The sequence below is a fragment of the Dipodomys ordii genome, unplaced genomic scaffold (genome assembly GCF_000151885.1).
Source record: "Dipodomys ordii isolate 6190 unplaced genomic scaffold, Dord_2.0 Scaffold151, whole genome shotgun sequence".
Taxonomy (NCBI): domain Eukaryota; kingdom Metazoa; phylum Chordata; class Mammalia; order Rodentia; family Heteromyidae; genus Dipodomys; species Dipodomys ordii.
Window position 1 is genome coordinate 3126688 of NW_012267367.1, and position 21881 is coordinate 3148568.

The 21881-nt window shown below is 40.3% G+C and overlaps 1 protein-coding gene across 1 annotated transcript in view; it reads left to right on the top strand.

Annotated features, from left to right (window-relative positions):
- The window catches only part of Dscc1 (DNA replication and sister chromatid cohesion 1), a 26504-nt gene extending 5879 nt beyond the window's left edge, over positions 1-20625 (top strand). The window contains exons 3-11 of the mRNA XM_013032211.1: positions 137-204; positions 4893-5061; positions 9471-9605; positions 11709-11799; positions 13673-13811; positions 14245-14297; positions 14599-14753; positions 17766-17914; positions 19943-20625. Of these exons, the coding sequence (XP_012887665.1) occupies positions 137-204; positions 4893-5061; positions 9471-9605; positions 11709-11799; positions 13673-13811; positions 14245-14297; positions 14599-14753; positions 17766-17914; positions 19943-20051 (1068 nt within the window). The 3' untranslated portion in view covers positions 20052-20625. The remainder of the gene's footprint in view (positions 1-136; positions 205-4892; positions 5062-9470; positions 9606-11708; positions 11800-13672; positions 13812-14244; positions 14298-14598; positions 14754-17765; positions 17915-19942) is intronic.
- Positions 20626-21881: the final 1256 nt, after the last annotated feature.

The following is a 21881-nucleotide window of genomic DNA, read 5'->3' on the forward strand; positions in this document are numbered from 1 at the left end:
GCCTCCTCCCCTGCCGTGCGCCCCTCCTCCCTCGCCGTGCGCCCCGCCTCCCTCGCCGTGCGCCCCGCCTCCTCCCCGCGCGCCCCGCCCCCCCAGCCTTGCGCCTTGCCTTCTGCTGTGTGCCCGGCTTCCTGAGCTGATCCACCCAATACCAGGGAGGGAGGGAAGGAGAGAGTGTGTGAGTGCGCACGCGCGCTGTACCAGGTAGGAGGGAGGGTGTGTGTATCCACCGCCACTGGGGAGGCGCCTTCAGATGGCCCAAGGTCCCATTAACAAGTGCTTTTATTGAGTTTACTACAGGAGAGTAGGTGCAGAAAGTAAGGTACCAATATCTTTGACAACGCCAACATATGACATAATTTTGTTTGCAAGTGATAAATGACTTACTCATCTTGGGAAGTGGAGGTAAGCACTAAACAACGATTTAGGATTTGTATAAGCTTTGTCTACCCCCAGGCTCCCAGACAGCTTGGGGGCCTGACCAACACACACTTCAGGTAGTAACCTGAATCTTTGTTAAGCCAGGACGTTTGATCTTTGCAGGGCAAACTCCAGCATGCTGAGGGTCTCGTTAGAGAATTGGCGTTCCAATTCTCTTTCCCTATCAGACCTCCTAGTTTCCCTTACCAATACAAGGGGTGTGTTTGTGTGTGTGTTGGTCCTGGGGCTTGAGCTCTAACACTTGAGCCACAGCTCCAATTGTGGGTGTTTGGTGGTTAATTGGAGATAAGATTCTCCTGGATTTTCTGCCCAGGCTTGTATCAAACTACAGTCCTCAGATCTCAGCCTCCAGAGTAGCTAGGATTACAGCCATGAGCTACTACAGTTGATTTTGAATAGTGATGTATGTCAGAAAAATCCACAGAACATTTTATCATTCTGAAGCAAAATATGATAAAAAGTCTAGTAATTGTAGAGTTCTTGCGCTCCCTCCCACACACTATTTTTTTAATAAACGTATTTTTTTATTGTGAAAATACTGTACAGAGGGGTTACAATTACATGGGCAAGATAATGAGTACATTTCTTATCAAGCATTGTAGCCTCCTCCTTTATTTCCCCTTCCCATCCCTTTGCATCCTCCCCCCCCCCACCAAAGTTGTAAAGTTCATTTTTGACATAATGACTTGTACATCTCATTGTTGCAATGGGTCCTCCTGTATCCCTGTTTTAACAATTTGTTTTTTCCCTTCCCCTCCACATATACCACCATCATATATAGTGGAAGCAGGGATTATACCGTGGGGGAGGGACATACAAAGCAACAAAGACACAATCTTATAAATATATTAGAAACAATCGCATGAAAGATCTCTTTTTTTTTTTGGTCAGTTGCACACACTGTATTTCTTTTATGCAAACAGTAAGTAGAAGATATATGAAATCTAAGGTTGCATTGCACACTTTGGTAGTTTGGGAGGCCTTCAAACAATGGAGTTGCTTGAGACCATTCACTGGAGATCTCAAACTTTGTCATTCTAGCTCAGCTGCAAATTTGCTGCCAAGGTCTTGGACTTCAAAGCCCCAGAGGCCTGGCATGGTGCTGCATGCCTGTAATTACTTCCTCAGGATGCTGAGAAAGGAGAGTCCAGAGTTCCAAGCCAGCGTGGGAGGTCAAAGTAGTTCTTGAGGACAATCTGGAGAGGCCCAGAGAACCCCCACAGCCACCTGCAGAACTCTCAACAGTGGCTGTTCCTCTAGCTCCTACAAGTTGGTTCTCTTCTCCAACACCTGTATCTTATCAGGCACATTCTCTCATAGGTTTCCTTTTTACCATTTTATTTTTGTCGGTCAGAAGGCTTGAACTCGGCCCTGGATGCTGTCCCTGAGCTCTTCTGCTCAAGGCTGTAGGCACTACCACTTTGAGCCACAACTTCACTTCTGGTTTTCTGGTGGTTAATTGGAGATGAGTCTCAAGGACTTTCCTGCCCACGCTGGCTTTGAACTGTGATCCTCAGATCTCAGCCTCCTGAGTAGCTAGGATTACAGGCATGAGCCACTGGTAGTTGGCCCACAGTATTTTTGAGAGAAGCAAAGGGGAGAGTACTTCATCCATTTCCATGCCAGCTGACCAACAAAAATAAAATGGTAAAAAGGAAATCTATGAGAGAATGTGCCTGATAAGATACACGTGTTGGAGAAGAGAACCAACTTGTAGGAGCTAGAGGACAGCCACTTTTGAGAGTTCTGCAGGTGGCTGTGGGGGTTCTCTGGGCCTCTCCAGATTGTCCTCAAGAACTACTTTGACCTCCCACGCTGGCTTGGAGACTGAGAAAGGACTTCAGGCGTGAGGGCCTTCCCTTTTGTCCAGTTAGTGGTAACTAGCTGACAAGCAACAGAAGGACCTGAAAAACAGGCACTTATTTATTTTCTTTGAGCAAGGGTTGGTATAAACGATTTCAAAGTGGGAAGAGTGGAATGTAGAAGTGAACATTGAAGAGCAGGTACTTGGGCTTATTAAATATTATTAGCACCAGGAATTTTTCTTAAAGTTGTTTTTAATCTTATTTAACTTGAGGTTTAGTTATAAAACTTTCCAGTTTTCTATTTCATGCTCATTATTTACTTAAAAGAATTAGTTGGGAGGTGGAGATCAGGACGATAGTGGTTCCAACCTAGCTTGAGGGAGGAAAAAAAATGTGAGATCCTGAGGGGGAGAAAAAAAAGTCTAAACACAAAAAGGGCTGGGGGCATGGCTCAAGTGGTAGACTACTAGGCCCTGAGTTCAAATCCCAGTATTGTCCTCCCCCTACTACTACTAAATAAGTGAGCAGTTCTTAGAAGAATGTGACGCTTTGTACCTGAAGAAAATTAGGGCCAGTTCTCCCGTCATCAACCTCATCTTTGTCTTTCGTGTTTGCTCTTTCTGGCCCTTCCTGGCTTCTCTCACTTTCCTTCAGCTGGGATGAGCTCCTTTTGTTAAGTGTTTTGTGTACTTGGTAAACATATTCTTTTTGTGATTTTTCATTTAGCTCCTCATTTTTCTTTTCATAAGGCCCCAGTGTGCCCACACACCTGCTGGTTAAACCAGATAGGCTCTGTTGATTGCTCAGAAGAAAACAAAGATGATGACAAGTGGATTCAGGTGTCCAGATGCTCATTCCTGGGAAGCTTGTTAGAACTGTAGACTCCTACCTCTCTTCCCATACCTTCTGTTGCCCAGTTTGCTGTGTGTTTGTGTGTGCACATGCATGTGTGCACTAATCGTGAGACTTGAACTCAGTGCCTAGATGCTGTCCCTGAGCAACTTTATGCTCAAGGCTAAGTGCTCTTCTACTGAGTCACAGCTCCATTTCCAGACTTTCCTGCCTGGGCTGGTTTTGAACCACCATCCTCAGATCTCAGCTTCCTGATAGCTAGGACTACCAAGTGTGAGCCACCAGTGCCTGGCTTTAATTTGTTTATTAAGAAAATTTGCTTGATTGCCTGTGCATAAGTTTAAAAATAGTGACTTTTTTATGCCAGTACTGGGGCTTGAACTCAGTTATGGTATTGTCCCTTAGCTTTTTTGCTTAAGGCTGAGCTCTCCCATTTGTGCTACAGCTCCACTTCCAGTTTTTTAGGTAGTTAATTGGAAATAAGAGTCTCATGGAATTTCTTGCTTGGATGAGCCTAGGATCTCAGCCTCCTGAGTAGCTATGATTACAAATATGAGCCACTGGTGTACAGATAAATTGTAAACTTTTTAAATTGGTTCTGGGGCTTGAACTCAGGGTCTAGGCAATGTCCCTGAGCTTTTTTGGTCAAGGCTAGCATTCTACTTCTACCACTTGAGCCACACCTCCACTTCTGGCTTCTTTGGTAGTTAATTGGAAATAAGAGTTTCATGGACTTTTCTGCCTAAGCTGGCTTTTTTTTTTCTTTTAAAAGGTTTCATTTAATAGATAAGGGCTGAAATTCACTTTCATGACACCATTCAAGGGATATAATCGCTTCTTACAGAAAAATTATTAACCTTACAAAAAAAGAATGTCATTTCAACTGTATACAGTTTCAACAATGAGCTTTGCATGTAAATACCTACATATGAATAGTAATTCAGACTGACAAAATTTTTATTGCCTAGAAATATATATATATATATATATGTAGATAAAATCCCCCACAAAAAGGTGCCATTCTTTCATTTCCCATCTTTTTTTTCAATACCTTTTGTCATAAGATGGACTGGAAAAAAATATTGTCTAGAAATATATAAAAAAGATCCCCCAAGGGCTGGGAAGGTGGCTCAGTGGTAGAGCGCTTGCCTTGCATGCTCGAGGCCCTGAGTTCGATTCCTCAGCACCACATAAGCAGAAAAAAAGCCAGAAGTGGCACTGTGGCTCAAGTGGTAGAGCGCTAGCCTTGAGCTGAAGAGCTGAGGGACAGCGCCCAGGGACAGCACCCAGGCCCAGAGTTCAGGCCCCACGACCGGACCCAAAAAAAAATCCCCCAAGTGGCTATTCTTTCATTTCCCCATCTTCTTCTTCTTCAGCACCTCTGATATAAAGAACATCGTTACATCTAAGCTGGCTTTGAACTGAGATCTTCAGATCTCAGCCTACTGGGTAGCTGGGATTGCAGGTATGAGCCATCAGCATCCAGCTAAATTGTGACATCTTGACTAAAGCTTCTACACGTTTTGTCGTATGCTCTTCCCAGCAGTTCGTACAAAGAGGTCACCTGGTAGTTGGCCTCTTGACCCCTCCAAGTTGTGTTTGTATTTTGTTATTTTCCTTGTGGAGGCAGTAGATTGCCAACTGTCTTTCTATCCAGGGCTTGATCTGTGGGATCTGCCGCTGTGCTATGGGGCCCAGACACCACATCAGGGCTTCATTTTAAGTTCTAGAAGCTAGGGGACTTAGGAACATCAAGTAACCCTGTATTTTTTCTCCCCCTTTGTTTTCCTGCAGTCTTGTGATTCGTGGTGATAAAGATGAGCAAGCTGTGCTGTGCAGTAGAGACAAAACCTACGACTTGAAGATAGCAGACACTTCGAATATGTTGCTTTTCATCCCTGGTTGTAAAACCCCAGACCAGCTGAAGAAGGAAGAATCACCACACAGCATTGTGCACACTGAGGTACTCTAATCTCTCCCCTGATTTATGCACATGTGGTTTTAAGTTAAAAACTAGGTATAAAAATTTATCATGGGAAAGCCGGGCGCTGGTGGCTCACGCCTGTAATCCTAGCTACTCAGGAGGCTGAGATCTGAGGATCGCGGTTCAAAGCCAGCCCGGGCAGGAGAGACCGTGAGACTCCTATCTCCAATAAACCACCAGAAAACCGGAAGTGGCGCTGTAGCTCAAGTGGTAGAGCGCTCGCCTTGAGCTGAAGAGCTCAGGGACAGCGCCCAGGCCCAGAGTTCAAGCCCCACGACCAAAAAAAAAAAAAAAAAATTATCATGGGAAATCTTAGTGAAGCTTAAAATTTTTCATTATTATTTTGTGTATGTGTATGTATGCTGTCCTCCGGGTCTGGGCTCTACCCCTGAGTTTTAGTGCTCAAGGATAGCACTCTACCACTTGAGCCATAGCTCTACTTTCATTTTTTTGTGGTTAATTGGAGATAAGAGTTTTATGGACTTTTCTGCCTGGGCAGGCTTTAAACTGCAATCCTCAGATCTCAGCAAGTAGCAAGGATTACAGGTGTGAGCCACCAGTGCCTGCCATATAATTATTATTTTTTTTTGGAAACTCAAATTTGAACTGAGAGCCTTGCTCTTGCTACAGAGACCCTCCACCACTTGAGACCCACCATTTGTTATTTTTGTTTGAACTATCTATGAGTCTATCTTTATTTTCCCAATTGATTTTTGTGGGCATATGTGCTGGGGGCTTGGGCTCTGGGACTTGAGCTCTCTCTCAGCTTACTTGCTCATGGCTGGTGCTCTATCACTTGAATCACACCTCCAATTCTGGCTTTTTGTTGATTATTTGGAGATAAGAGTCACTTAGATTTGTCTGCTGGGACTGCCTTCAAACTGACATTCTCAACTCTCAGCCTTCTGAATAGCTAGGATTATAGGCATGAGCCTCTGGTGCTTGGCCCCATTTAGATTTTTAAATTTCATGTGAGATCTTTATTACTTAGTGCGGCAAGTTTACTACTGAAGTGACTCATCCTTAAAGTTTTACCTATTTTTAGTAGATTTTTTTCAATGGATATATTTTGAAAGTCTGTCAACCCCTGATTAGCTTTATGAGGTAGAGAAATGAAGACATTTGTGTTTTTGAAGGGAGTGTGTTTGTTAGCTTTGAAGTTGGGTTAGTTCATTAATATCTGTAGCCAACTGTAACACATTTTTAATTATTCTGGAGAATTTTGATGGCAGTTACCAAACAAAAGTCTCCCTCCTGTCTAGGTTGTGGTTACACATATAACAAAGCACAACCCTTAATGCTTTCAAAATGACTTCAAGCCAACTCTTTCCTTAAAAATGGAATTGGAGAAACAAGAAGGGGAAATGCTGGACAAGCTGGGTGATTCATATACTGTAACTAGACTAGAGGAATTTCCAGTCAATTTTTTGTATGGTTGGAAGTCTTTCATTGTGATTAGGCCCAAATATTGACAGTTTACTCTTTTGGAAAAGATGTTTTTTGTTATCCCTTATCTGTTTTTTTGTTTGTTTGTTTTTTGGTCAGTGATGGGTCTTGAACTCTGGGCGTGGGTGCTATCTGTCAGTTCTTCAGCTCAAGGCAAGTGCTCTACCTTTTGAACTACAGCACCACTTCTGGTTTTCTGATGGTTACTTGGAGATAAGAGTGTCACAGACTTTCCTGCCCAGGCTGTCTTTGAACCATGATCCTCAGATCTTAGCATCCTAAGTAGCTAGAATTATAGGTGTGAGCCACTGAAGCCTGGCTTCACTTACCTGTTTTTTAAGAATGATTGTAAAAGTATAATAATACTTACGAGTATTTTTGGGTTCTTAATTGTTAATGAGAACTCTGGGTACTGACATTGGGTAAATCTTTTTTGTTTTAGTGGTACTGGGGTTTGAACTCAGGACCTTGCACTCACTCAGCTTGCCTGGTTAGTTTTCTACTACTGGAACAATACCTCCAGCCTTGCTTTTTACTAGTTAATTGGAGATGGAGTCTAGCAAACCTTTCTGCCCAGGCTGGCTTTGAACCATGATCCTCTAGATCTCAGTCTCCTGAGAAGGTAGGATTACAGGCATAAGCCACTGGTGCTGATCTGAGCCTGAGTAAATCTTAACAAAGATCCACTCACCAAAGTTATAATGCAAAGTTATGCTTGATGTGCCTAACAAGGACACATGAATAAAATACACTGGGCCTGACAAGTAACACTAGATTCCAAGAAGTGGCAAGGACTGTTTTATTTAAATCTATGGCTAGTTGGACCATAAATGCTGAGTGGGTGGGGATGTGTGTGGCTACTTGAGGGTGAGCAGGCCACGCATTTCTGTCTTGCTTTTTGTTGCTGTTGGTGGTTAGGTTTGTTTTTCATTCCCAGTACAGCTCAAAATTTGGATTTTGGGGGATGGGAAGGTAGTTCAGTGGTAGAGTGCTTGCCTTGCATGCATAGGAACCTGGGTTTGATTCCTCAGCACCACATAAGCACAAAAAGCCGGAAGTGGAGCTGTGGCTTAAGTGGTAGAGTGCTAGCCTTGAGCTGAAGAGCTGAGGGACAGTGCCCAGGCCCAGAGTTCAAGCCCCACAACCAGCCAAAAGAAAAAAAATTGGATTTTGGTGGTAAAATTTCCTAAAAATTTTTAAACATATCTTTTAAATATCCTTTTTATATATTAAAGATCTTTTTAATTTAAATGCTAGGTCAACTTCTTCCTCTCCTGCACAATATAGAGGCATACGTCAGTATGTGGGCATTGCATAGAATCAGATGACTACTACTTTGAACTTGGAACCGCAGATAGAATCCATCTTTCTGATTTGGTCTTAAAGCTTGCACTGTGTGTGTGTGTGTGTGTGTGTGTGATTTGGTCTTAAAGCTTGCGCTGTGTGTGTGTGTGTGTGTGTGTTAAAGCTTGCGCTGTGTGTGTGTGTGTGTGTACTGGTACTGCAGCTTAAATGCAAGGCCTTGCACTTTCACTTGGCTTTTTTGCTCAAGGCTGGCACTTAACTCCTTGAGCCACAGCTCCACTTCTGGCTTTTTGCTTGCTAAATAGTGATAAGAATTTCACAGACTTTCCTGCCCCTGTTGGCTTTGATCTTTGATTCTCAGATCTCAGCCTCCTGAGTAGCTAGGATTATAGGCATGAGCCTCCAGCACTTGGCTCGTGCTCTTTTGTTTTTTTTTTGGAAAGGCCTCAGATTGAACAACATCTCCTTTAGGTGCTAGACCTCATCTTATCAATCAAGCCTTTTCCCATTTTGAGAGAGAAAAATCTTCTGTTCTTCTGTCTCTTAAGTTGAAGGTCCCCCACAGATTCCATAGTTAAGTCTTACTTTCAGGAAACCCTTTCGGGTACCGACTCGGTGCTAGTCCCAAGGCTATGCCTATAGACACAGCAGGCTAGCAGGCATCCACCATCTAACCTCTGACCTCTATCATCTCAATATCTTCATATAGTAGGTGCCTTACTGTGTCATAGTCTAGCAATGGAATTAGCTGCAATTCTGTATAGTAGGATATCTTGCATTAAACAAGTTTATTTTATATCTTGCTTAATTTTGTCATCATGAATAACACAGAACCAACAGTATGTCCTTTTCCCTTTAACATTCCTTTATTATTTGAAGATTATGGTAATGTCTCTTCTTTATTTTCCATTTTTCAGTGTAAGTATATTTATTTTCAGTGATTTCTGGTGTGTCAAATTGTCACCAGGGCCTATTCTAGTTCATAAGCATACTTGATAAGTAATGCTTTGAAAAGATCTTTTTAAAAAAATTGTTGTTATTATAAAGGTGATGTACAGAGGGCCTACCATTTCATAAGTCAGTTAATGAGTACATTTCTGCTGGCCAGAGTGGTTGTACTAGTTTACATTCCAACCAACAATGCAATACGGTTTGTTTTCCCCACATAGCAACTAACATTTGTTGTTCAAATTCATGATGTTGGCCAATCTAATTGGTATGAGATGGAATCTCAGGGTTGTTTTGATTTGCATATATGGCCAGGGAAGATGAGCATTTCTACATGTGTTTCTTTGCCAGTCTTACCTCTTCTTCTGACAAGTCTCTCCTTAGCTCCCTTGCCCATTTAGTAATTAATTCTTATTAGTTTTGGGTGAGGGTCATTTCTTGAGTTCCTTTTGTACTTTTGAGTAATAGGCCTCTGTTTTGATGTATTGCTGGTAAAGATCTTCTTCCAGGAAAAGATCCTGAGAATAATCAACCATCTACTTGAAATGATTGATTAAGTGCCTTCCAGAAGCAAGATAGACTACCTTGGCCCCTTTTCTTGGCTGTTGTTGAGGAAAGTTCAATAGTTTGAGTTTTGAATGAAATTTTCTTTTGGAATGGTTGCTGAAAGGTTCTATTATGATTTCTAGATCTTTGGTTTTTCTAACAATTATTGGGAATTAAGAAGATGCAGACCTAAATTAAAGAAGCTAAAGAAACTTCTGATGGAAAATACCTACGAAGGACCTGACAGTGAAAAAGAAGGTGATTTGAGTCGCTCAAAAGTAAGATTGTTGTTTTCATTGCAAATTTAAGAATTCTAAGTTTTTAATTTAAGAATTCTCATGGTGACTGTTACTTTTTGGAGTTCACATTATAGAAATTTCAAACATAAACTTGTCTTAGAAGTTGTAAAGCGGCATCTTGCCAAGGTCCTTAGCACTTTTGCCATCTGATCTCAGCAGCTAAGCAGGGCCTGTGCTGTAATCCCAGCAACTGGGAGTCAAAGGCAGGAAGATTGTGAGTTCAAGGCTACCTTGGGTGACACAGCAAGTTTGAGTCTAGCTTGGGCAATAAAGCAAGACCTTGTATCAAAACAAAAAGGAAAAAGAAGAAGCAGCCAAGTGTAGTACTTAGAATAGTAGGTGCTGTAGGTTTTAAACAAATAAATGATTGAAATAGTATCTCATTGTAGTTTTTTTTTTTGTTGGTCAGGAGGCTTGAACTCTGGGCTTGGGCGCTGTCCCTCAGCTCTTCAGCTCAAGGCTAGCGCTCTACCACTTGAGCCACAGCGCCACTTCCAGCTTTTTCTGTTTTTTTTTTTTTTTTCAAAGTGGTTACTAGAAATTTATTTAAAAATTGATTTTCTATTCCAGGACATGCAGACAGCCAGCTACCTCCAATGAAAACATACTTTAAGCCACATTTCTTGAAGTTCAATTGTTTCAAGTTGCCAGCTTTTTCTGTTTGTGTGGTGCTGAGGCATGCATGCGAGGCAAGCACTTTACCACTGTAGTTTTGATGTACATTTCTCTAATGACCAGTGACATTGAACATAATTTTATGATGACTATTTGTATATCTTTGGAGAAATGGTTAATGATATCATTTGCCTTATTTTTGTTATTTTTTATTATTGAATTATAGGAAACTTTTAATAAATGGTCCAGATTTAAGCCTCTGGTCTAACATTTGATGTATGTGAGTTATTTTTATTTATTATTTTTTTTCTTTTTTTGAGGGAGGGGGGAAGGTGCTGAACTGGGGCTTGAATCCAGGGCCTCTTGCTCTCACTTGGCTTCTTTTGCTCAAGGCTTGGTGTTCTACCATTTGATCCATACCTCTACTTTCAGCTTTTTGCTGGTTAATTGGAGATGAGAGTCTCTAAGATTTTTTTTGTCGGTCGTGGGGCTTGAACTGTGGAATCTAGGTGCTTTCCCTGCGCTCTTCAGCTCATGGCGAGCGCTCTACCGCTTGAGCCACAGCACCACTTCTGGTTTTCTGGTGGTCTATTGGAGATAAGAGTCTCACGGAGTTTCCTGCCTGGGCTGGCTTTGAACTGTGATCATCAGATCTCAATCCCTTGAGTAGCTAAGATTGTGGGTGTGAGCCACCGGCACCTAGCTTGATTTTTTTTTTTTTTAAATTTTAGTAACATATAACATAGCACTTACCACTTTAACCATTTTTAAGAGTGAATTCAGTAACAGTAAGTACATTCAAGTTGTGTGCAAATCTATTACTAGAGCATTTCTAGCCTCCTAAACTGAAACTTTATACTCCTTCAGTAATAATTCTCTACCCCTACTCTCCTCTCTCCTGAGACAATGGCCACTTCATTCTACCTTCGGATTCTGAATTCAGTTACTCTAAGTATATCATAGGAAGATAGAAATCATCTTTTGTATCAACAGTGCTTTGAAGTACAAGGTTACTATTTTGATGAAGTCCAGTTGATCTATTTTTTTTTTTTTATGCCAGTCCTGGGCTGGAACTCAGGTTCTGGCACTGACCTTGAGCTATTATACTCAAGATTGGAGCTTTTCCACTTTAGCCACAGCTCTACTTCCAGTTTTTCTTGTTCACAAGTTTGCTTTAAACCAGGATCATGTGATCTTAGTCTCTTGAGGAGCTACGATTATAGGTATGAGCCTTTGGTGCCCAGCTGATCTACATTTTCTTACATTGCTTGTGTTTTTGGTGTTGTATTTAAGAAACCACAGCCATAATCAGTGAAGATTTATCTCTGCTTTCATATCATAATCATATATCAATGAAAGAAACTAGTGCATAAATATTGCCTTATTCTGTTCTATGCATTCCCCGAAGTTTAACAAGAAACCTGAAATAATCTTCAAAGTATTAAAGTGTGTGGTTTTTGTTTTCAGTATACAACTGAAGATTTGCTTGATAAAATCCAAGCAAGTGAAGAAGAAATAATGACCCAGTTGCAAGTTCTAAATGCCTGTGAGATTGGAGGTAGTGTTATTTACTATTGCCATTTGTAATGATGGAATTGGATATCACATGAGAGAAATCTTTACCCTATTGCATCTTCATTCTTCTTTGAGGCTCAGAGATGATGACATTAGGAGCTGGGATATAACTCTGTAGAGTGCTTGCTTAGCATGTACTCAATCCTGTATTTAAGCTATAGAATCAAAAATGAAAGTGGTATTTTTGGGGGAGGTGGTAGGGAATAGAGACCATGTGTGATTCTAGCGGTCAGTCTATCACTGTGACATTAACCATTCCCTTGGATTAAGCCATAATAGAAGAACTGTTTGATTGAGAAGGGTCTTTAGATATTAGGTATTCTAATGATTTCATTTCCTTAAAATATTTTTTAATAGATAAAAACATTAAGGCCTAGGAAGGAGAACTAATTTGTCTAGGGCTACATGTTGGGTTAGAAGGTAGGTCTTTGAACTAATTTTTCAGAATGAAAATGTAATAATCTCATTGTACTGCCAAATTGTTTAGAAGATGGAATTCTGAAACAAATGCTAATAATTGTGTGCATATGTGTGTGTGTGTGTGTATGTATGTATGTATGTGTTGTTCTGTTTTATTCTTTGTGCCAGTACTTGGGCTTGAACAAAGGGCCTGGATGCTGTCTCATAGTATTTTTGCTCAAGGCTGGTGTTCTATCAATTGAGACACGCCTCCTCTTCTGGCTTTTTGGTTGTTAATTGGAAGTAAGACTCTCACAGACTTTTCCTGCCCAGGCTGGATTTGAACCATGATCCTCAGATCTCAGCTTCCTGAGTAGCTAGGATTATGATTCATTAGCACTCAGTTTGAGATAAGGTTTTTAATTCCTGCCATATGGACACCCTAAGTGTTAAAGTTAAGAGGGGAGCAGACAAACCAAACAATATATCGATATATAAGCTTTCTGCATCATTTCCTGATGGCCAGAGGAATGGATAGTTTTCTTATGGTAGATATAGATTCCTTCTAGCTCTCTTGTTTTACATCACACAGTCTACTTCCCTTCCTCCCCTTCCTCTAAATTCTTTCCTTCTTCCTCTCCTTTCTTCCTTTCCAATTTCCCTTTTTCCCTTCTCCTCTCTTCTGCCTTCCTTCTGTCTGTCTTTGTGTCTTTCTGTCTTACCATCCTGCTTGAACTCAGGATTTGTGCTTGCAGGGTCTTTACTGCCAAGCTACATCTCCAGCTCACAACACACAACACAATATTAAATGATTGGGAAGGTGAGGAGTGTACCTCAGGAGTAGAACATGAACTAGTATGCACAAGGCCCTGGATTCAATCCCAACACCAGAACTAAAACTAAAATTAGAATGATTGGGAGAAAAGCTAAAAAGAATCATTTATAAAGAAAATGAGGACTTTCAAGTGTCTTTTTTTCTTGCAATGGGCAAAGATTATACTACAACTTTATTCATCTATTATCTGATTTATTTAAGATGTGTTTTTATTTAAAAATTTGTTATCTTTTATTAAATAAGTTTTTTATTGTGAAAATACTGTACAGAGGAAGGGTTACAGTTACATGAGCAAGGTAGTGAGTACATTTCTTATCAAGCATTGTTGTCTCCTGCTGCTTTGTTTTTCACCTACCATCTTTTTTTTTTTTTTTGGGTCCAGTTGTGGGGCCTGAACTCTGGGCCTGGGCGCTGTCCCTCAGCTCTTCAGCTCAAGGCTAGCGCTCTACCACTTGAGCCACAGCGCTTTTTTTCTTTTTGCTTATGTGGTTCTGAGGAATCGAACCCAGGGCCTCAGGCTTGCAAGGCAAGCGATCTACCACTGAGCCACCTTCCCAGCCCCCCACTACCATCCTTTCTATGTAAGAATTTTTTTGGTAAATTGAACTTTTGGGATTTGTAGGTTATTGGAGGATTCTTGAATTCGATTATGAGATGAAACTTCTCAGCCATATAACTCAGCTTGTGGATTCAGAATCTTGGTCTTTTAATAAAGTTCCTTTGAACATATGCCTTCAGGAACTTGGACCATTGGAGCCAGAGTAAGTATCTTAATTATTTGTTCCACTACAGTTCCTAAAGGGGAAGAATTCTTTTTCAGACTAGAACTCAGTCCAGGTTATATACTATATATATTTTGAGAATATAGAAAAAATTTAAAATACACAATCAGACAAGATTTGGGAATTTTTATCACTGGGATGGATAATTCTTTCTTTTTTTGTCATAAAAATGTAAAGAAATAATTGTTATATTTGAACTATTTAATAATAGTAAATATGTGGTGACATAACTCATAATGTATAATGTAGAGATGAGACATAGTTGCTTCCTAGAATATTTTAGTTCCTGATTTAAGTAAAATATTATTTGGCAACTATATAATATTTCTCAGATTTATATATTAGCAATGGGGTTTGAAATATGGACTGAAAATGTTGATAATTTTTCAAATGGGTGGTTTTAATTTTTCAGAGAAATGATAGAGCACTGTCTTAAATGTTATGGAAAGAAATATACAGATGAAGGTAAGATTTGGAAAGTACTCAAATGGGTATTTTAATTTTTGTGTGTGAAAATTAAGTAGGCTTTTCTGAAGTGTGTTGGTGTTGAAAAATGAGAATGGGATGATATTGACCATGACGCATTGTGCTTACTCTGATTTGTTGAATTGAAATCCTTTTTTTATAACAAGACCAAAAAAAAAAAAAAAAAGAACCTTAGGACTGTGGGAAGTGAGTGGAGATGTGTAGTTCCTTTTGAAAACTGCATTGAGGAAAAGAAAATGTCATTATTGTAATTCTTGAAACTCTAATGTCTTTTCCATAGGTGAAATTTACTTTGAATTAAATGCTGATAAGATATGCAGAGCCACAGCACAAATGTTACTTCAGAATGCAGTGAAATTTAATCTTGCTGAGTTTCAAGAAGTGTGGCAACAGAGTGTTCCTGAAGGAATGGTGACCAGACTTGACCAGCTCAAGGTAATGCCAATTGGGGTGGTTCCGAGACTTGACAGATGGTGCTAGGTGAAATGATACTTTGTTTTTTTTTTTTAAAGTGTAGTGCCCTGTTTCTTTCTTTCTTTTCTTTTTTTTTTTTTTGTCAGTCATGGGGCCTGAACTCTGGGCCTGGGCACTGTCCCTTAGCTCTTCAGCTCAAGAGTAGCGCTCTACCACTTGGGCCACAGCGCTACTTCCGGCTTTTTCTGCCTGTGTAATGCTGAGGAATCTAATCCAGGGCTCATGCATGCAAGGTAAGCACTCTATCACTGAGCCACCTTCCCAGCCCCATGATACTTGTTTAGAACTGAATTTGGAGCCAATTTATTTTTCTAGACACCCATTAGGAGTATAAGGTTCATTCAGTGAAGCACAGAACCTTAAAAACGTTCCAATACTTTAGGGAGATAAAATTTACATATAAAGCCAGGCACAGGTGGCTCATACCTATAATTCTAGCTATTCAGGAATATGAGATTTGAGGAACTTAGTACAAAGCCAGTCTAGGCTGTACAGTCTATGAGACTCTTATCTCTAACCATGAAAAATGCCAGAAGGGGAGCTTTTGCTCAAGTGGTAGAGTACTAGTCTTGAGAAAAGAAGCACCCAGGCCCTGAGTTTGAGCTCCAGGACTGGAACACATACAAAAATTTACATATAAAATTCACCTTTAAAAAATTTTGTTTTGGGGCTGGGAAAGTGGCTCAGTGGTAGAGCGCTTGCCTTGCCTTGCATGCTCAAGGCCGTGGGTTCGATTCCTCAGCACCACATAAGCAAAAAGAAAAAAGCCGGAAGTGGCGCTGTGGCTCAGTGGTAGAGCGCTAGCCTTGAGCTGAAGAGCTGAGGGACAGCGCCCAGGCCCAGAGTTCAGGCCCCACGACCGGACCCCCCAAAAAAAATTTTGTTTTCAGGCTGGGGGGGATATAGCTCAGTTGGTAAAACATGTATTTGACATGCACAGAGTCCTGGATTCAATCCCCACCAAACAAATTAATGAAAACTATTTTTAGCCAGGTGCCAATGGTTAGCTACTCATGAAGCTGGGATCTAAGGATTAAGATTTGAAGTCAGCCTGGGCAGAAAATCGAGACTCTTACCTCTAATTAACCATCCAAAGGATAGAAATGGAGTTGTGGCTCAAGTGGTAGGGCTCCAGCCTTGAGCAAAAAAGTTAAGAGAGAGCACCCTGGCCCTGAGTTCAAGACCTAGTACTGGTAAACATGCGCACCCACACCAATTTTAAAGCCAGTCATGGTGGCTATTCCTGCAAATCCAGCACTTCAGAGGCCTATGCAGGGATCACAATTTTAAAACCAGCTTGGCCTAAACTAGTGAGACCCTACGATGATCAGAAAAACCCAAAGAGTCTTAGTAAATTTACTAAGTTACGCAGCCATCACCACAAACATCTCAATAAGATCCCTTGACCCCACTTATGATTAATCCTTATTCTTAATGAGTATTTCTCAGTTCATTCTGTTTCCTTTCCTGCTGTCCCAGTTCAAACCACCATGACCTCCTGTCTCTATGGGATCAAGAGTATCATTTAGATAGTCCCTGCATTCATCATTTTGTTGCTCTTTAATCCATCCTCTGTGATGCTACTAAAATGACCTTTTCTTTTTCCCCAGTCCTGGGGCTTGAACACAGGGCTTTGGGTGCTGTCCTTGTGCTTTTGAGCTCAAGACTAGTGCTCTACCACTTGAGCTTTGGTTCCATTCTCAGCATTTTGGGGTTAATTGGAGATAAGAGTCTCATGGACTTTCCTGCCTGGACTGGCTTTGAACCAGCATGAGCCACCAGTGCCTGGCATAAGAAAAAGGATAGGCTGGGCTCTGGTGGCTCACACCTGTAATCCTAGCTGCTCAGGAGGCTGAGATCTGAGGGTTCCAAAGCCAGCCAGGGCAGAAAAGTGTGTGAGACTCTTACCTCCAATTAATCATCAGAAAACTGGAAATGGCACTGTGTCACAAAGTGATGGTACTAGCTTTGAGCAAAAGAGCTCAGGGACAGGACCAGGCCCTAAGTTCAAACCCCACAGCTGACTTGAAAAAAAAAAGCAAAAGAATAGATGGATAGAAAAATGAATTTTCCAGGCTCTCCACACTTAAATACTGTGTTTAAAAGAGTGCTGGACAAGGAATAGGTAATGGCAGGTGGTTTGAGAAATCTTGAGGCTTTAACATCTGTAGTATAGGATTTTTGTGGGTTTGTTTTGTTTTATTTTGTTTGAGACAAGATCTCACTACATAACTCCAGCTACCTTTTAACTCTCAATATTCCTGCCTCAGCCTCCCAAATGCTAGGGTTGCAGGCATGTACAACCGTATCTGGCTATTCAATTTGAATATTAGCATCTATGATAATACCTACATTTCTCATTTTCCTAAGGTTTGCGTGATAAACATAATGAGTCTGTCCGATGATTTGGATATATAGGGATTTGGGACTTGGGGATCTGAGCAGAAGATGCAGATATTACAGTCATTGGCCAGGGCATGGAAAGACCACCCATTAGGTGGAAGTTACCTGGGATACAGAGACTGGACATTAGGTTAGAAAGGTCAGGATAGAGGCCCAAAGAATTACCATATCAAAATATTTTCTGCCTAGAAAGTAGGACAGTGATATCAGAGTTGGAAAAAGATGTGAAGAGAAAGGAATACTCAACATAAACGAGAAAATAGGGCTGGTAAGGAGGATCCAAGCAGAGGTCTGCTGCAGTTGCCACTGACACGCCACGGTGATCCTTAGAACTGAAGTGGTCTTGATAAATCGGTTGTGGTAGAAACCAGACTTAGAGGGAAAAGAAGTCCTTGTTTAAAAGAGTCCTTTTAAAAACATTTTTGGAAAGGTTCTTATAACTCTGGATAGTCTATGTAAGATTCATGGTTGACATTTTAAATTTCTTGAGCAAGCTAAACCTAATGGAAAAAGAATGAGTCCTATTTAAACATTAGAGCATTATTTTTTAAAAACTATTCTTTCTTGTAGGGTTTAGCACTGGTGGATAGACACTCAAGACCGGAAATCATATTTTTGCTGAAAGTAGATGATTTGCCTGAGGGAAATCAGGAACGTTTTAATAGCCTATTCTCACTAAGGGAGAAATGGACAGAAGAAGATATTGTTCCATATATCCAGTAAGTAAATGATTAAAAATGGATCTTAGCCAGATGCTGGTGGCTCACACCTATAATTCTAGCTACTCAGGAGGATGAGTTCTGAGGATCACAGTTTTGAAGCCCGGCCAGAAAAGTCCCCATGAGACTCTTATCTACAATTAACAACTCAAAAAACAGAAGTGGAGCTGTGACTCAAAGTGGTAGAGTGCTAGCATTGAGCAAAAGAGCTCAAGGACTGAGTTCAAGCCCCACAACCGACATAAAAAAGGGGGGAATCTTGAGTGGAGCCATGGCTCAAGTGGAACAATACTTGCCTAACCTAAGGTCCTGAGTTCACCTCCGATTATTTTGTTCAAAGAAGTTTTGAAGATTATTCTTTTTTGTAGAATGGCATAAAAGTTTATAAAGAATGCTGCTTCCTTCAACTCTTTCTCAGGGGGGGGGTCTTCTCTATTATTGCCTATAATAAGTTGACGGAGTTGGGTTACTACTCCTTCTAGATTTATTACTATTCTCCTTCCTGCACAACTGTGGCTTCAAAGAACAGAATATCTAGCCAGTAGGACTCAAAGGAAAACACCATTCTGTGATTGCCACCCCTGATCTTTCCTATTGCTTTTGTATTTTATACTTTATGCTATCTTGTTATTTTCTTCTATCTTTTACACAGGTCTCATTGTGTGGCCTACTTTGGCCCTAAACTTGCTATATTTAGTTCAGGAATTTCTAACAGAACAGGTTTAGAGCAGAACCATTGGCTCTCCTTTCTTTACCACCCAGTTTCTTTATCGTGGTGAATAGCATCTCCACACAGCCCATGACTCAAGCAACAAGTGTAACAATGAGCCTGGCATTGTGGTTCAAGAGAATAGTCCCAGTTACTTGAAAGGTTGATGAATCACTTGAACCCAGGCATGCAAGAGCAGCCTGAGCAACAAAGGGAGCATCTATTTCCAAATAAAGACAAAACTAAAGTCTAGGAATCACCCTTGTTCTTTCCATCTTTCACCTCTGATTTTATCTTTTTGTTTCTTTTTTTGGGGGAGGTGGGGGGGTCTGGTAGTGGGGCCTGAACTCTGGGCCTGGGCGCTGTCCATCAGCTCTTCAGCTCAAGGCTAGCGCTCTACCACTTGAGCCACAGCGCCACTTTCCAGCTTTTTTCTGCTTATGTGGTGCTGAGGAATCGAACCCAGGGCCTCAAGCATGCAAGGCAAGCACTCTACCACTGAGCCAACTTCCCAGTCCCTCAACTCTGATTTTAAACGATGAACAAATTTTGATGGACCTTCTTGTACCTAACCTCTGTATCGGTCTCCCTATGTCTACTTTAGCCCCTTTCTCCTTTTTTGCTGCCTATTTTGGAAATTTTAAACATTAAAAGGGGACAATATAATGAACTCCCCATATGTCTACCACCTAGTTTCCATGATTGACTCACTGCCTCCATTTAGTTTTTTTTTTTTTTCATATAGAGCACATTATGTTTCAAATATGATGTGAAACCTTTCTAGTGATTTCCCATTAGAATTAAATCAGAACCCTTTTCAGGTCCTTCATGGCCGTCCGCAACACAATCTAGCCCTTGATCCCTTCTCCAGTTCATGTCCTCTACTCTCGTTCCAGTCATGGTCTCCTTCCTTTTGGACAGTTGAAGCTAAAATCCAGGAAGTATAGGTAACCTATGCAAGTCTACACAAGTATCCAGGCTTGCTGACTGTCTCCCCCAGTGGGCCACAGTGCTTGTGTGAGTTCATATACAACAGAAATAACAGGAGCTTTGAACTCCTAGTGATCTAATGACAAAATTTGACACTTATTTGTTACTTGTTTAAGTCTTTGTCTTCTTATCAAATACAGGGTTAAATAATGTATTGTTCCTACTTTTATTATGGAAGATTAAATGCAATAGTACATGTAATCTACTTAGCTCAATTAAGACAAAGCCATCATGCTTATCAGAAAGGGTAAGAGAGAGAAAATAACTAGTATTGTGAATATTGTATGCTCATTAAAATATTTTCATTATTCCTATTTTTGTTCTCACAGAGATTTGTGCGGAGAAAAGCAAACCACAGGTGCATTGCTCACTAAATATTCTCGTTCTTCTATGCAAAATGGAGTTAAAGTTTATAATTCCAGACGACTTATTTCTTGAAAGACCAATTTTCTTTTCTTTGGGATTAAATTGTTTTATAAAGATACTGGATATAAGAAAAATATTCTCATCTGTATTTTATTCCTCAATTTTTAACCTACCCCTTGAATTCATTTTAAACATCTTAATACTAGTATAATTTTTTTTTGTTTCTGGAAGACAACAGGATATTTCTTTACTTCCACTTTTTAAATTGTCTTCAAATAGTTATACAGGAGGGTTTCAGTTGAAAATGTCCATTGCTGTGAACAGTGCATCTTGTTCAGTGTCACTCCATCCTTTCACCATTCTTCCCCATCTATCCCATCGCCACACATCCTCAAGTTTCCTAGTTCCATTTTCTCATATGTACACTGAGTGTTATGACTGTATTTGCCCACTATTTCTTTCTCCATTCATTTGCCCTCTTCCTCTTAGTTCTTTCCCGCTCTGAGAAGGTATATTTGATTAGGATATTTCTATATCCTTCAGATTATAGTTATACTATGTACACTGCACACAAACAAAAGAATTACTTTGTGTACTTAATATGTCTGAGGTAGGTATACATAGTTCTTTTTATCCAAAGAATTTTGCTTTTATAAAAGCATTTGATGATCTGGTCACTTATAAAGTTTCTAGAGAATTAAAAACAGCAGTAGTTACATAGAGGAGATATTCACTTAAATTCCATTTCTCAATTAAGTAGGCTTTTACTTTTCCTTCCACCAAAACAGGAAGTCATTAAGTGCTGTCATTTATATGATTTGCATTGATGAAACTGCTTAATAATTACCTGTGTACTTTGGGCAAAATGCTATGTGAAGAATACTAATAGAGTAGTTTCGAATCCTAACATAGGTAATATCATTAGGAAAACTACAGGTATTTGTTTTTGGAATGCTTGATAAAGTTCCTTTATAGCTATGTTTTCCTAATTTGCTTGGGATAGACCAACGTTTGCATTAATTTGAAATTATCTAATGATTTTATCACCAGGACAGTTGTATAGGCCAAGTTAAATTAGTCCAAGGTTAAACAAAAATGTTAATAGACTGCAGGATACTGGTGGTCAACATCTGAAATCTTAGCTAATGAGGATGCTGAGATCTGAGGATAGTGCTTCAAAATTGGCTGGGCCAGTAAAGTCAGTGAGACTCTGATCTCCAGTTAACTACCAAAAAGCTGAAAGGGAACTGTGGCTCAACTAGTAGGACACTAGCCTAGAGCAAAACAACTTAGGGATGGTGCCCAGGCCCTGAGATCAAGCTTCAGAACTGACATGCACATATGCACACATACACAGATTAATAAAAACAATCCATAATTAACCAAGTTTTAGCTCTTATTGAAGTTCACTTGTTTTGCACTTATATATATATGAATATATATGTGAATATATATATATATATATATATATGAAATGCATAAGGGATGGCTTCAAAGTATTTGTCTTTAGTTTCGACAAATCCTAATCCATTATAGGGATTATGTGGTTCAATATTTATCTATATGTTTACATACAAGAAATAAAGCAGGCTGCTGGTGAGGATTCTGGTGTTGTACAGACAAGTCGGATTTACTCATTTATTTTGTAGTTCAAATCACTGGGTCATAGTGAATGAATTTATGGTGTCCACACACAGTGAAACAGATGCAAAGCCCTTGGCTCCTCCCGCTCCCCCACTTATTTCTAGTTGTCACAAAAGTCCAAGTTTCTCAGTGTCGCTAGGTCCCCTCTCCCCCTCCCCACTTTTTTTTTTTTTTGGTGCCAGCCCTGGGGCTTGAACCCAGGGCATGAGCACAGTCCTGGAGTTTTTTTTTTTTTTTTTGCTTATTGATGTCTCTACC